The sequence below is a fragment of the Hypanus sabinus genome, chromosome 2, assembly GCF_030144855.1.
Source record: "Hypanus sabinus isolate sHypSab1 chromosome 2, sHypSab1.hap1, whole genome shotgun sequence".
NCBI lineage: Eukaryota > Metazoa > Chordata > Chondrichthyes > Myliobatiformes > Dasyatidae > Hypanus > Hypanus sabinus.
The window spans coordinates 64,510,042-64,524,464 of NC_082707.1; the positions used below are offsets into that span (position 1 = coordinate 64,510,042).

The 14,423-nt window shown below is 40.0% G+C and overlaps 1 protein-coding gene across 3 annotated transcripts in view; it reads right to left on the minus strand.

Annotated features, from left to right (window-relative positions):
* Positions 1 to 14,423, minus strand: part of mfsd1 (major facilitator superfamily domain containing 1) — a 64,363-nt gene that overhangs the window by 14,999 nt on the left and 34,941 nt on the right. For all 3 annotated transcript variants that reach the window (XM_059947398.1, XM_059947382.1, XM_059947387.1), the window contains 3 exons: positions 11,324 to 11,380; positions 9,121 to 9,277; positions 7,702 to 7,799 (listed from right to left, as the gene is read on the minus strand). In XM_059947398.1, coding sequence (XP_059803381.1) covers positions 7,702 to 7,799; positions 9,121 to 9,277; positions 11,324 to 11,380 — 312 coding nt within the window. The remainder of the gene's footprint in view (positions 1 to 7,701; positions 7,800 to 9,120; positions 9,278 to 11,323; positions 11,381 to 14,423) is intronic.

Sequence of the window (14,423 nt, forward strand, 5' to 3'; positions counted from 1 at the left end):
ACACACTGCCCATCCATGCAGATCATGATACCTTGCCATGCTCATTCCATTTTCCCCCATGTTAGGCCTGTGTCCCTCCATACCATTCCCATCCAAATACCAGTCCAAAGATCGCTGTTCTCTCTGCCTCCACAATCTCTTCTGGCAACCTATTGATGTTCACCATCTTATGCTCGGAAAATAATTTGCCCTTCAAATGTCCTTTCAAACGCTAAACTGTGCCCTTTTGATTTAGACCCACTGTCTTGGGAGAAGAATCTTATTGGTGCCCCTCATAACTGAAAATGAACCCAGCCTATCCAATCTCTTCCAACAATGACAGCTCCCAATTCTAGACAACATTTGAGCCCATCTCTTCTGCATTCCTATTGCTACCAAATTCTGCCTATTGTGTGGCAACCAGAACTGCACACAGTACTCTGAGTGCAGTCTAAACTATGTTTTGTATAATGCAACGTCACATCAGATTCTTATGCTCATTACCTTGACCTGTAATGTTTGTAATTTGTCAGCTTACCAAATGCCTTTTCTCACTGTTATCCAACCCTGTTGCCAGATTCAGGAAGCTATGGGTTGTACTTCAGCACCTCTCTGGATATTGATGCTTCAAAGGTCTCCTCTATTTACCCTTTATGTCCTACCAGAATTTAAATCCCCATTACCTTAACACATGCCCGATTATAATCCTATCAATCACCGCTCTGCTAAACACTTCAGATGGTTTACATCCTATCTCCTGAGACAACTTCCTTTGACCCTATCAATTTTCATGCTGTCTGGAAACTCCAAATGACACTACTTACACCCCCATCCCAGTATTTCACAGAGAGTATAGTCCAAAGGTCCCAGGCCAATCTGTGTCCAAAGTCACATTTAATTGGCACATGCACAAATACACGTATGCACAGCAGCAATGAAGAACTTACGTGCAAGCAGCACCATATGCACATAGCATATAAGCAGCATTCACAAGAAAAACAAATTAAACAAATGATTTCCAGTCAGATAAACACTCTTCGGCCAGTACCATCTGCTTCTCATCACCAGTCTGCCAACACACCTCTGAGTCTTTGAATTTTAATCTTTTGGGCCAACCTATCATGCAGGACCTTGCCAAAAGCCTCATTAAATTTTGCATAAACTGTCACCACCACATAGCCTTCATCAACTTTCTTAGGTACCTCCTCAGAAAAGTCTGTTTTGCAAAGCATAATCCCCTGGCACAAAACTAATTTCTTCTGATCAGTTCCTTCCTTTCCATCAGAAACCCAGCAATCTCCTCCCTTACTTCCCTCAGTATCCTGGGATAGATCTTGTCAGACCCTGAAGATATATCAACTCCAATATTTCTAGTACTTCCTCCTTTCTGGTAAAGACATAGTCCTTTAACTCCATGGCCTCTTACCTGGTCAATACCTATGAAAACAGGTAATTTAGGATTTTGCTTACACCCATCTCAATACACAGAATACCCCCTGGCCCCTGAGGGGATTTATTCCTTCATCAGCTAATCTCTTGATTCTAATATATCTTGAAAGGTTTAAAGATTTTTCTTAATCCTACTTGCCAATCACACTTCATGTCTCCTTTTTGCTCTCCTGATTTACTTCAGCTTCTTCCTTTATCCCCTATAACCTGCAAGTGACTCATTTGATTAAAATTCCCTGAACCTGGCATAGCGTCACTCTTGTACCTAAAGAAAACTTTAATATCTTTTATTCCCTAAACTTATCACCTTTGCTTTTTACTTTTGCGGGAGAAACTGAGTCCGATCCCTTTTAATCTTGCTTTTAAACATCAACTACTAATCAGCTGTTGCTCTCTCTCTCTCAGCTACAGAACAGCTACTTCCAATCTAGCTCTCCGAGGTCTGATCTTACTCTATCAAAATCTGCCTCTCTCATTTTGCGACCCTAACAGAAAGACTAACTTTATCTTTTTTTAAAATATTACTTTAAAGCTTTCTGAATGATGGTCAATGTTCAGAGTTTTCTCATTGTTACTTCTAGATTCCTTAGTAGCTAGTTTTGTTTAATTTTCATCATGATGGCAGACATTGGTGATCTGAAGGCATTGTTTCTAATTTGTATCATCTTCCACCAACTCCCAGTCATCATGGGCTTATCTTCACTATGGAGGAGGAGGAGGAGGAGAGAAGGGCTTTGGAGAAACTTAGACATAGCAAAGCATCAGGACTTGTTGGTGTGAACCCCAAGCAGTTGGGTGAAGATCTCCAGAGCATTGGAAAGGGTCCTGACTGTGTGGAAAACATCATGTGTGGTCCCAGTGCCCAAGAAGGGCCAACTGAAATGACTACACACCTGACCTCACACATCATGAAAACCGCTGAGAGGTTGGTCCTGGCTCACCTCTGACTCCTGGTCAGATCAGCCCTCAACCCCCTGCAGTTTGCCTACCAGGAGCACTTTGGAGTTGACGATGGTGTCATTTACCTGCTGAACAGAGCCTACTCCCATTTGGATAAGCAGGGCAGCAATGTGAGGATCATGTTTTTTGATTCCTCAAGTGCCATACTGCCCTCATTGCTAGGGGAAAAGCTCCATGCAATGCAGGTTGGCACTACCTTTGTATCCTGGATAATGGACCAGCTGATTGGCAGACCAGCTTGTGCGGCTTCAGAGCGGTGTGTCAGATGTGGCTATTAGCAGCACTGGGGCTCCACAGGGGACACTACTGGCTCCCTTCCTGTTTACCCTGTATAACTTGCACTTTACACACAACACAGAGTCAAGTTATCTGCAGAAATCTCTGATGACTCTGCAATATTTTGGTGTATAAAGGGAGGACAGGAGGAAGAATACAGGGCCCTGGTGGAGGGCTTTGCCAAATGGTGCAAGCTGAATCATCTGCAGCTCAACATCAGTAAGACAAAGGAGATGGTGATGGACTTTAGGAAGACTAAACCTGCACTGCAGTGATGTGCTGGGGCAATGGCATCAACATGGGTGATGCCAATAGGGTCAATAAATTGATTAGAAAGGCTGGCTCCGTTATAGGAGTGAAACCAGATGCACTGGAAGATGTGATAGAACAAAGGACCCTGTGGAAAGTCCTGGCAATTCGGGACAATATTTCTCACCGTCTGCATGCCACCTTGGCTAAACAGAGGAGCACTTTTAGTAATAAAATAAAATAACTGTGCTGTTCCAACGAGTGCTATTTGAGGTCATTCTTACACTCGGCAACTAGGCTCTATGAGCCCACACACACAAGAGCCGGGGAAGAGATGACACCCTCTTGTTAAGACTCTTCGAGACAACTTTTTTTTATTCTAACGTCTCTTCAAATATTTGTATTCTTGCATATCTGTGCACTTATAATGTTGCTGTGAGACTGTTATTTCCTTTGGGGTCTATTAATTATCAGTTTGTATCTCTCTCTTCGATGTCCTATACAGACTGTGTTATGTCTTTCTTGATTTGGATTGTTATTTTATTCCTATTACTGGATCTCATTGCTTCCTTGTGGGTTCACAGCTGTTGTAATTGCTCACTATCATGTTGTTAAACAATTCGCTTTTGTCATCAGGTTGGCCACTTTATATCTTTGTGCATTTCATTTAGTAGCTGGAAGCACTTGTTAGAAGTCGATGGAATTTCAATCAATATTTGTATCTGTCTTTCATTAGAACACTTAATAGTACTGTCTTCTTACCCAAGCTCCTTGCATACTGCAACACATCGGTGAATGTTAAAACCGCCTTCAACTACAGCTACACCAGGACAGGAGTCATCTATCTAGTTTAGCTGAAAATGTCAGGGAAAACTCTTGAGCGAGGGCAGAATAGGGAAAGGATACACAAAGGTGATCTGATATTGATTCTACAAGCACCCACTACTGAAAGTTAAAATGTTGGCAATGGAGAAGAGAAGCCTTGAAACCAGGTCAGTGCGATCAATCGGCTTATCTAGATTACCTAGATAGTCTAAAGCATCAGTGGCAAGCATGGCAGCACTGGAATCCTGTGCCAGGGCTGAAGCAGCACTAGCTAGGACGTCATTTGCAGAAAGAGAAATTGCTGTTAAAGTGAGATAGGCTGAATTAAACAGAGGAAGTCCACCTGGAGTCCACATTAGAGGCACTGCAGCATGAAAAGGAGGCAGAGGCGGTTTCAGCTGAGGCCAAAGTCTTTGAGGTGGGCATGGAGCAACCAAAGACCATTCTGCTTAAGCTTATACCCACTCACTAGCAGACACCGAAGATTCAGGCCAGCCAATCAAGACTGAAAGCGGGGAAGTGGGCTCTCCGTCCTCAGGATAACATCCCACAACTTGACACCTTTCACCCAAATGGGACAGAACAGAGTCAGCCTCCTTCACATGCTCAATGCTCCTACGTACCATGGCATAACTAATGCAGGTGGTGATGCTGCTTAGCCTCCTGGTAAGGTGCATACACCCCCTATGAATCCCAAACTCATCATGATGGGTCAGGACTTGCGAGATTCCTAGCCCATCATGACCGACCGACAGCTGGATTCACGAAATTCGACGATCAGCCAGAAAATTACTGGGCTGGGAAATTCACATTCTGCAAAGCCACTGAAGACCTCAAGCTCAAGCCTACTGAAGAACTCGACCTGCTGGTGAAGTGGCTTGGACCCAAGTCTGCTGAGCATGCAAGCAGGTTAAGGTCAGTTCACATCAAACATACCAGTGCTGCTTTAACTTCAGTCTGGCAAAGACTGGCAGAATGCTACAGATCTGCACTGGCAAAGGAGACTGCTGTTTTCAACAGACTCGAGTCTTTCTTCAAGACTTCTATCAGGGACTCCCTATGCCTTCAAAAACTAGGAGACCTGCTATTGGAGTTGGAGGCAGCCAAAGCCGAAGGCTACTTATGTGGCTTGTCTTGCCTCAACTTTGCACGAGGAATCTGTCCCATTTGGAGAAATTCCCCTTTAGTCTACAGGAGAAGTGGATTGCAGAGAGGACCAGATACAAACTGGAAAAGGGAATCAGCTTCTCAGCCTTCTATTTTTCTAGTTTCATCCAGAATGAAGCAAAAATGAGGAACAACCTCAGTTTCATTATGACCACCTCCAGCTCAGCACCACTTAAATCAGGAAAAACATGTTAGAGCCCCTGTCATGGTGCACAAAACTGAGGTGGATAACGCTGTCCAAAAGGATGATTCTAAAATGTCATAAGATCCTAACAAACAGTGCCCTCTACATCGGAAACAACACCCTCTCCCTAGTGTAAAGGATTCAGGGAGAAACCTCTAGGAGTGAAGGGCCTTCCTCAAGGAGCACTTCATATCGTTCCGCTGCTGTTGTTCAACCAGCCACTGGGCGAGGGACAAAACGGTGTCACCCAATACTCTGAATGTGACAGCGACAAACACATTGCAGCTCTTCATGTTAGCCCACCTCCTTGGTCTGTGAAGAATAACACAAGTACCTTATTACTACATGGCAGGGAGGGAGATGAATCCCCTTTCTCTCTAAGTTGCCATTTCTTCCAGCACAGGGTACTCAAGCAACGTAATCCGTCTCCAAATGCACGCTTTGCACAGAGGTCAGCACTGGGATGGGTGATAGTAGGAGATGTCTGCCTAGGGAATGCACAGAAATCTTCACCTGTGAATATCTTCAGAACTAGCATTCTGGAAAATGGACACCCCAGTCTCATGACTCCCTGCCTTAGCAGCATCCACTCAAGGAGAGCTTTGGCCAGTCCCGCCAGCCTCCTGTCTCTCCTGCCTTGACCTTGCAACAAAGAGGTTAGACAAGAAACACAACAAGCAAGGGTGAATATGTTTTAGTCCATACAAAGGATGACTACAAACCAGTTTCTTCAATGGATGGCCTTACCTTCCTGAGGGTGATGGATAATCAAGATCCATCAAGAACTCATACAGCTGGGTGACACCACTCCCCTTCCTTAGCCCTGACAATGCCCCCTGATCAACTGTGAGCAAACAAGCAGTCACTTTCTTTCACTTGCATGCATACTCAAGAAATGCTCTGAAATTACTTAGGAAGAAAACAAACACTACAAATGGGACAAAAGTCTGTTGGAAAATGATTGAAACGTGAACACTGGTTACAAATCTGTAAAGACGAAGTTAGTATTTTAAGTTTCTACAAATTTTAGATTTGTTTTGGATTCTCTATTGTATATTTGATAATATCCAGTTGGCTCATTTCAAAGTTTGGGTAGTGATCCCTCTTGAAAGACAAAAATTTTACTCTGCATTTTTAATCTATTTGATGGTCCTATTATTCTTTAGTATTTGACTGTGCTATTCAATTGATCTGAATATTGATTCTAATATATTTCCAATTCTAATCTGATTCCAATATGTTTAATGTTCAGTTGGCATCTTTTAGGGAGAGTTATCTCTTATTCCTGATTTGGATTGTTATTTTATTTCTAATTTCTAAATCTCACTGCTTCCTTGTGAGTTCACAGCTGTTGTAATTGCTCATTATCATGTTGTTGAACAATTAGTTTTCATCATCAGGTTGGCCACTTTATATCTTTGTACATTTCATTTAGTAGCTAGAAGTCGAAGGAATTTCAATCAATATTTGTATCTGCCTTTCATTAGGACACTGAGAAGTAGCCTTTTTACACCAGCTCCTTGCATACCGTAACATGTTGGCGAATAATGAAACCATCAACTACAGCTATGCCGGGACTGGAGTTATCTATCCATCTAACTTAAGAAAATGGGGAAAACTCTTGAACGAGGTAAGAATATACTACTTCAGAAAACCCCAAAATACATTTTATAAATTCCTCCTAAGGCAATACTTGTAGTTTGGGAAAATTACCCTATATAACCTTTTTTAAAATTGTTGTTCACTACTGGGATAAACAAATAAACCCAAAATGACTTTCCCTTTCTTATTACACTTATGTAACCTCATTCGAGGAAGCCTCAAAGATAACCCGAGTACTATCACAATACTTGCCCTAATTAACAGCGCAACACTTCTTCCTCCTTTTCACATCTATCATGCTTGAAATGTCTATACTGCAGAACACTGAGCTGCTTGTCCAGCCCTTCCCTCCTCCTCCTCTTCTATGACTGTAACAATATCAAATCCCTGCACTGATACATGCGCTCAGTTCATTCACCTTGTGAAACTGCTTGCATTACATTAAGTGCAGTGAAACCTACAAGTCCTTTTGTTTCCCTTCCTATGCCTACTATTCCTACTGGACTTGCCTGTTCCATTTTAAAATGGAATACAAACTGATACAAATACACTCCATCTGCTGCACTGTCACTGTGTCCCAACCCGCCTTAGAGGTTGAAATCCAATCTACAAGGATATTGGTCCCCCTTCAGTTCAGATACAACCATTCTTTCTTGTGCAGGTCAACCCTACCCTAGGAGGGATCCCAATTAATCAAACACATGAAGTTCTTTCTGAACCACACACTTACCTGTTCTATCTTCCTATTTTGACACTCATTAGAATGTGGCATGGAGAAATAATTCTGTGATTCTGACTCAAGAGGCCTTGCTTTCAACATTTGAACCATCTTCCCAAATTCCCTTTTGCAAGATCTATTTCTTTTCTTCCTTTTGTTAGAATGCAGAGGACCACATTTTCTAAATTGTTTTTTTTTACAAATATTTAAGTCTCTTCCCTCAATGTTATCTGCCTTGAACGTGTAAATATTTGCAGCCATATTGAAATAATTTTTAAGTATTATTACTTACAAGCCATAAGCTGTTCCCAGTTGGTGTTCAGGAACAACGAATGCCACCATAGGCCAGAGTGCACAGGCAAGCAAAGAATATGATATACCCAGTAGGCACTGAAATTAAAAGCATGTTTTCTTTTAATCTGTACTTGAATATAGAACTTCAAAACCAAATTTGGCATCAAAAAATAATTTCTGTTCAAATGTGAGATATGTCAAAATATTTTTGACCCAATGAGATGGTCATAGAAACTGAACTACAAGTCATCCAGATGTTTTAAATATATTAGGGAGGCATCAAATCTACCAACCTGAGGAACGTGGTGGATGGGTAGAAACAGGGCCAACTCCCGTAAAACATCTATTTTTTTTTAAATTACTGAGATGTAGCGCAGAATAGGCCTTTCCAGTACTATGAGCCATGCTGCACTGCAATCCCCCGATTCAATCGGAGCCTAATCATGGACAATATACAAATACTAATTAACCTACCAACTGGTACATCTTTGGACTGTGGGAGAAAACCAGACACATGGAGGAAACCCACACGGTAATGGCGAGAACATACAAACTCCTTACAGGCAGCGGCAGGAAATGAACCCAGATCAACTGTGCAGTAAAGTATTGTGCTAACCACTAAGCTACTGTGCGGCCCTAATACAAAACTTAATGAACACGTTTTCAGAAATTAAATTAGAATACACTGTGATGCAATTTTCTGTTCCCTATCAATACCAAAGTTTAATTTGAAATCAGCTTGACCAAAATGGTCAAATCTGCTGTCTAAATCAATGCCAGATGCTGTCGCCAGTTTCACCCAGTTTATTTTAATACAAAGGAGAGGATATAACTTTGATTTCATTTCAGAAATCAATTAAGAGCCAATTTCACAGTAACAGACCAGACAAGAACACCAAATTTCTTGCAGTGAAGGACATGAGTGGACTAATTTAAAACCTTTAAAAAATTTCCATTATACAGAACAATTGAGATTGCACAGCTGGCGTGATGGGACTAGGAACATGCATCCCTCAATTATTTGTTCAGGTCTCTGCTTTCTAGAGGCCAGTACTTCCCCAAACCCATTAACATTTAATGGTAACAAACAACTCATTCTCAGTAGAATAACAGGCACAAGAACTCTGTCTTCAACGCCATTTAAACTTTTTTTAAAACAGGTAGGTTCAGATGGAAAGTTTAGATTACAAGTCCACATTTACCTGTACTTAAATGACATTATGAATGAAGTTAACTATTCGTCATGGAGGATTTGTGTTTAAGTACACGATTAGGTTTTACCAATACACTTGCTAGACAGAATTTTTCTTAAAACATGGTTGCAGATTAATTTAAGATATTCAGATTTAAAAAATGAATGGGATTTACATTACTTTTCAATGAGTTTTCTTAAAGTATTAACTGAAAATATGTTTACCATGGCAATCCAAGGGTTCCAGAAGGTGAATGCTAACATCATATGAGCAGCCAGTGTCATCAGAACAGCAGACATCACCCAAAATATATTCTTCCCTACTTTATCTACCATGATTCCCAGGATAGGCGAAGCTGGAGCAGAGATAATGTATACAATACTAGAAAAGAAGACGAAGAGATGAATATCCCATAGAGTACTGGGGGTCAAACATTTCCTGTAATCATTACTCTTTATGAACACTACAATCACAACAGGGGAATCTGTTAATCCAAATTAACAAATATCATTATACAGTCGGCCCTCCTTATCCACGGATTCTGTATGCGCGGATTGAACAAACCGTGCATCGGGAAAACCCAAAAGTTCTCTCTCCAGCATTGTTTGAGCATGCACAGACTATTTTTTCTTGTCATCATTCCCGAAACAATACAGTATAACAACTACTTACATAGCATTTACATTGTATTGGGTATTATAAGTAATCTAGAAATGACTTAAAAGTACAGGCAGTCCCCAGGTTATGAATGAGTTCTGTTCCCCAGTCCGTCCTTAAGTCAGATTTGAAGTCGGAACAGGTACATCCTGTATTATTTAGCGTCAGTTAGTCAAAAGTTTTTCTTAGTATATAGTACATATTTTACCTTTCTATGCATATAAAAAACTTAAGAAACATACGTATTTCAATAATTTAACCACTGTGTTGCTTAGTAATAATTGTAGCTCTCATCGGGGCAGGGCCTTTCACATTCCCCATTAAAATTTTTCCAATTGTTGACCAACTGTAGCCTAACGCTTTTCCAATGACCGATGGCGTTTCACCTCTTTCCGATCGCTTTATTACTTCCACCTTATTTTCAATCGCGATCATGATTATTTTCGTGAACAGAAACACTGCGGATACACAGCGGCGCCACCAGGTCCTAATGTCCACCACACGGTGACATGTTAAACAAAGTCTGGGATTCCGCTGCATCCTAAAGACCACTGCACTGAGACAGGTTAAAAAAGAGACTTGAGAATACGTGAATTTTGGTATCCACGGGGGGTTCTGGAACCATTCCCCCGCCGATAAGGAGGGCCAACTGTACCTTCATGTTGAGAAAACAAGATTTTAAAATACCAGTGATCAAATTCAATACATCACCACCAGATAAAGAGGACATATAGCCAACTTTCCTTTTTGATTAATGTCATGAAATCAGACACCTTTACAGTACAGAAGCCACCTGGCCTATACTGTCCATACCAGCTAAAAAGGGACATACCTGGGTTAATTCCTCTTCTCCTGAACTTCAGCATAATGGGTCACAGTATAGCCAATACTTTTTGAATGGGAAGATCTGTCCCCACCACATTTAGGCATTAATAGACTCCAATTACATTTTCTTCCCCAATTATGTTTCCAACATTCCATAACCCTACTGTCAGCTCACTCTAATTACTGATTTCTTATCTAAAAGAAATAGATACTTCCTGTTTCAGTTACATTTTTCTGAGTTTTACACATCTCAATTAAATCAACCTACCATACAAAAGTAGGGAATTCCACCACAGCTCAGCTCTGTTCATAATTTAAAGTTCTCCAGCTTACTTATCTGTATCTACTGCACCACCCCAAGTATTATCACATCTTTCCTCAAAGCATTCTACATTGTGCCAATGGCTGCCCAATGCTTTTCCCTGACTTCAATTGTGAACAGCCTAGCTGCAATGTGTGTCTCGGCTGGTAAATGCCATGTCCCACATGCCATTTTAAACTAACATCTAAAATGGACAAAATCTAACATATCTGCAATGAACAAAACTGACATATTAGAAAATAGCTTAATGTTTCTTAAATTATTTCTTAGAATTTGCTTTCCAATCCTCTGCTCCAATAGGATTTATCTCAATAAATCAAGGTGCAATTTACCAGCATACTGTTATTGAATTAACTACAATGCAGTAACGTACTTTTAAAGTTATTCAAAATATCTGATCTGACAATACTACTGCAAAATAAAATGTTTAAAGAACTGAAGCGCTCACAAATTGCTTAAGTACACAAATAAATTCATAACTAAAATGACCAAATACAGAGCATTTAAAGGTATTAAATTGAAATGATGTAAACAGATACTGTAAATTGTCTCACTAATCCTTAATTGTTAATCCCAACAATTTTCTTGATAAGCAAATCCAGAATTGATCAAAACTAAAATACCTGTTAATTAAACTGGCTTCTTTCAGAGAAAAGTTGAATTTTTCAATGAAGAACACTCTACAAAGTATAAATAAATGCATGTTAATCATCAAACACGAGGAAATCTGCAGATGCTAGAAATTCAAGCAACGCACACAAAATGCTGGTGGAACGCAGCAGGCCAGGCAGCATCTATAGGGAGAAACGTCAACAGCGCTTCTCCCTACAGATGCTACCTGGCCTGCTGCGTTCCACCAGCATTTTGTGTGTGTAGCATGTTAATCATACACATTTATTGAAGAAATAAACATGTGCCAGTCTACCTTGGGGAATCGGTGGTGGAGAAAGTCAGAAGCTGTCTTGGGCCCAGCACACAGATAAAACCAAAGGAAAACGGACCAGTATTTTCACTTTCTTAGGAGGTTAAAAATATTATTGGCTTCTCATGGAACATTCAAACTAACTTCTACAGGCATGTTGTTTAAGCAGCCGGCCAGTGGTGTCATGATATCAGCACTACACCATGTTGGGTTGAGAGTCATGCGAGCAATTCTGCCTTGTAAAGAAAAGTGAAATGCTACGGAAAAGACAAAAGTGCCACCCAATGTGCCATAAGGCGCTAAAAGGAACAACTGTTGAAAGTACTCTGACAGGTTGCATCATAATCTGGTATGGCAATTTGAATGTGCAGGAATTTAAGAGGCTGCAGAGAGTAGTGGACTCAGCCCAATATATCACAGGCAGATCCTTACGCCCACCAGTCCTAGCTACAGGAGGTACTGCCCTCAAGAAGGCATCTAACATCCCTATCATCCAGTCAATGCCATCTTTTCGCAGCTACCATTTGGCAAGAGATACAGAATCCTGAAGCCCACACCACCAGGTTCAAGAACAGCTACTTCCCTCAATTAATCTGTTCTTGAACCAAATATTAAACGCTAATCACTACAGTTTAGCAACACTATTAACAATTTGATAACTTTGCACTAGAATGGACTTTATTTAAATTGTTATTCCATTTAAAAACTGTATAATTTATGTTTAATTGTTTTATATTGCCTATATGCTGCTGCTGTACCTGTGTATACACTGCATGCACTTGTGCATCTGATAAAATCATTTTTGCCTTTGATAATGGCTGGATATTATTTAAATTCAAATAGATGCTTTCAAAGTTTTCAAATCACAAGTGCCTGTTTTTTTTCCTCGATTGTCCTGATAGAAGGCAGATAGAAACAATTAAAATCTAAAACTAGAAAAAAATGTCTGTGGTCTGGAAAATTTACTACACTGATACAGAAGTCTTAAATTTGTCACGATTGTCAGAGTTTTGCTGTACTCCATCAAATGCTGCTCAACTTAGGTTGTACAAGAATTTAGGAAAATAGCTTTAGGAAATTATCAAGATTAGATCCACTTCTCTGAGCACACATTTACAGTATTTCCATCTCCAAATATAACCTTATAAGTCATCTATTACTTTAAATTCATTGGCTCTTCCTCTTTGAACTACAAATAACTTCATTGATATCATTGCTTGAAAAGCAGGCATGGGATGTCTGCCATTTTCATTAAGTGCCAACAACTTTATTTGAAAATAATTTGTTTCTTTCTCATGACAATCTTCCATAGCTCAATTGACTAATTCATCTCATTCATTTTTGTAATTCAAGCATGTCATATGGGAATTTTTTTAAAAAGATGAATAATTCAGAAAATAATTAAACATTGCACACCTTCCCCAGCAAAGCACAGCTTATTATGTTATCTTTCCTCTTTCCAATCAAGAACCACCTCAGCTCATGATTTCCCTTTTGAGACTAAAATTGAGTTGTCTTCTGTGTATGCATACCTGTATAAGAACAACATAATTTTTCTACTACCCAACTTGCAAAATGACTATTACATAGAAGAAAAAATTTGTGAACCCTTTGCAATTATCTGGTTTTCTGCATTAATTACTCATAAAATGTGAGAGCTGATCTTTCTCTAATCACAGTAATGGAGGAACACAATCTGCCTAAACTAATAACACACAAACAATAGTACTTTTCATGTCTTTATTGAACACAATGTTTAATCATTCACAGTCCAGAACTTCTTTTAGGAGCAGTAACCTCCACCAAATGGTTTGTGTTGCTGCTGGGCAGACTTGCACAACAACAAGGCAGAATTTTAAACCATTTCCCTATCAAAACTGCTTCAGTTCATCAATATTTCAGGGATACTTACATGAACAACCCTTTTCATGTCATGCCACAGCACCTCAATTGGGTTTATGTCTGGACTCTGACTTGGCCATTCCAAAACAAAAATTTTCTCCTTTTTAAATCATTCTTTTGTTGATTTACTCTTGTGTTTTGGATCATTGTCTTGTTGCATCATCCAACTTCCATTCAGCTTCAGGAGATGGACCGCTACCCTGACATTTACTTATAAAAAAAGTCTTTTTACAGTTTTGAATCCATTGTTCTCTCAACAACTGCAAGCTGTCCAGGCCCTGAGGTAGCAAAGCAGCCCCAAACCATGATGCTCCTTCCACCATTCTTCACAGTTGGGACAAGTACTGTTGTTTGTGTGTTTTGCCCTTTTCCCTCCAAACATAGCAGTGTGCATTTCTGCTAAAAAGTTCAGCTTTTGATCATCTGTCCACAGAACGTTGTCTCAAAGGTGTTGTGGAACAGGTGGGTGATATTTGCAAACTTGAGACATGCAGCAATGTTTTTTTTTCGGAGAGCAGTAGTTTGCTCTATAGTGTCCTTCCATTAACACCATTCTTAGTGTTTTTCTTATTGTGGATACATGAATAGAGACTTTAACAAGTTCTAGAGATTTCTGTAAGTGTTCTGCTGTTACATTTGGGTTCTTTTTTCGCCTCCTTCAGCATTGCATGTTGTGCTCTTGGTGTTATCTAAGGAGAGAAGCAACAGTACTATATTCCCTCCATTTGTAGGGAATTTCTCTTACTGTGGACTTACTCAGGTCTTTGTAGCCTTTTCCAGCTTCATGCATCTCTACAATTCTTCTTCAAAGGTCCTCTAACTGGTTTGATCAAGGCATGGTGCACATAAGCAGATCTTTCTTGAGAAGGGCAGGTTTCATCAGTAACCACACTGCGTGT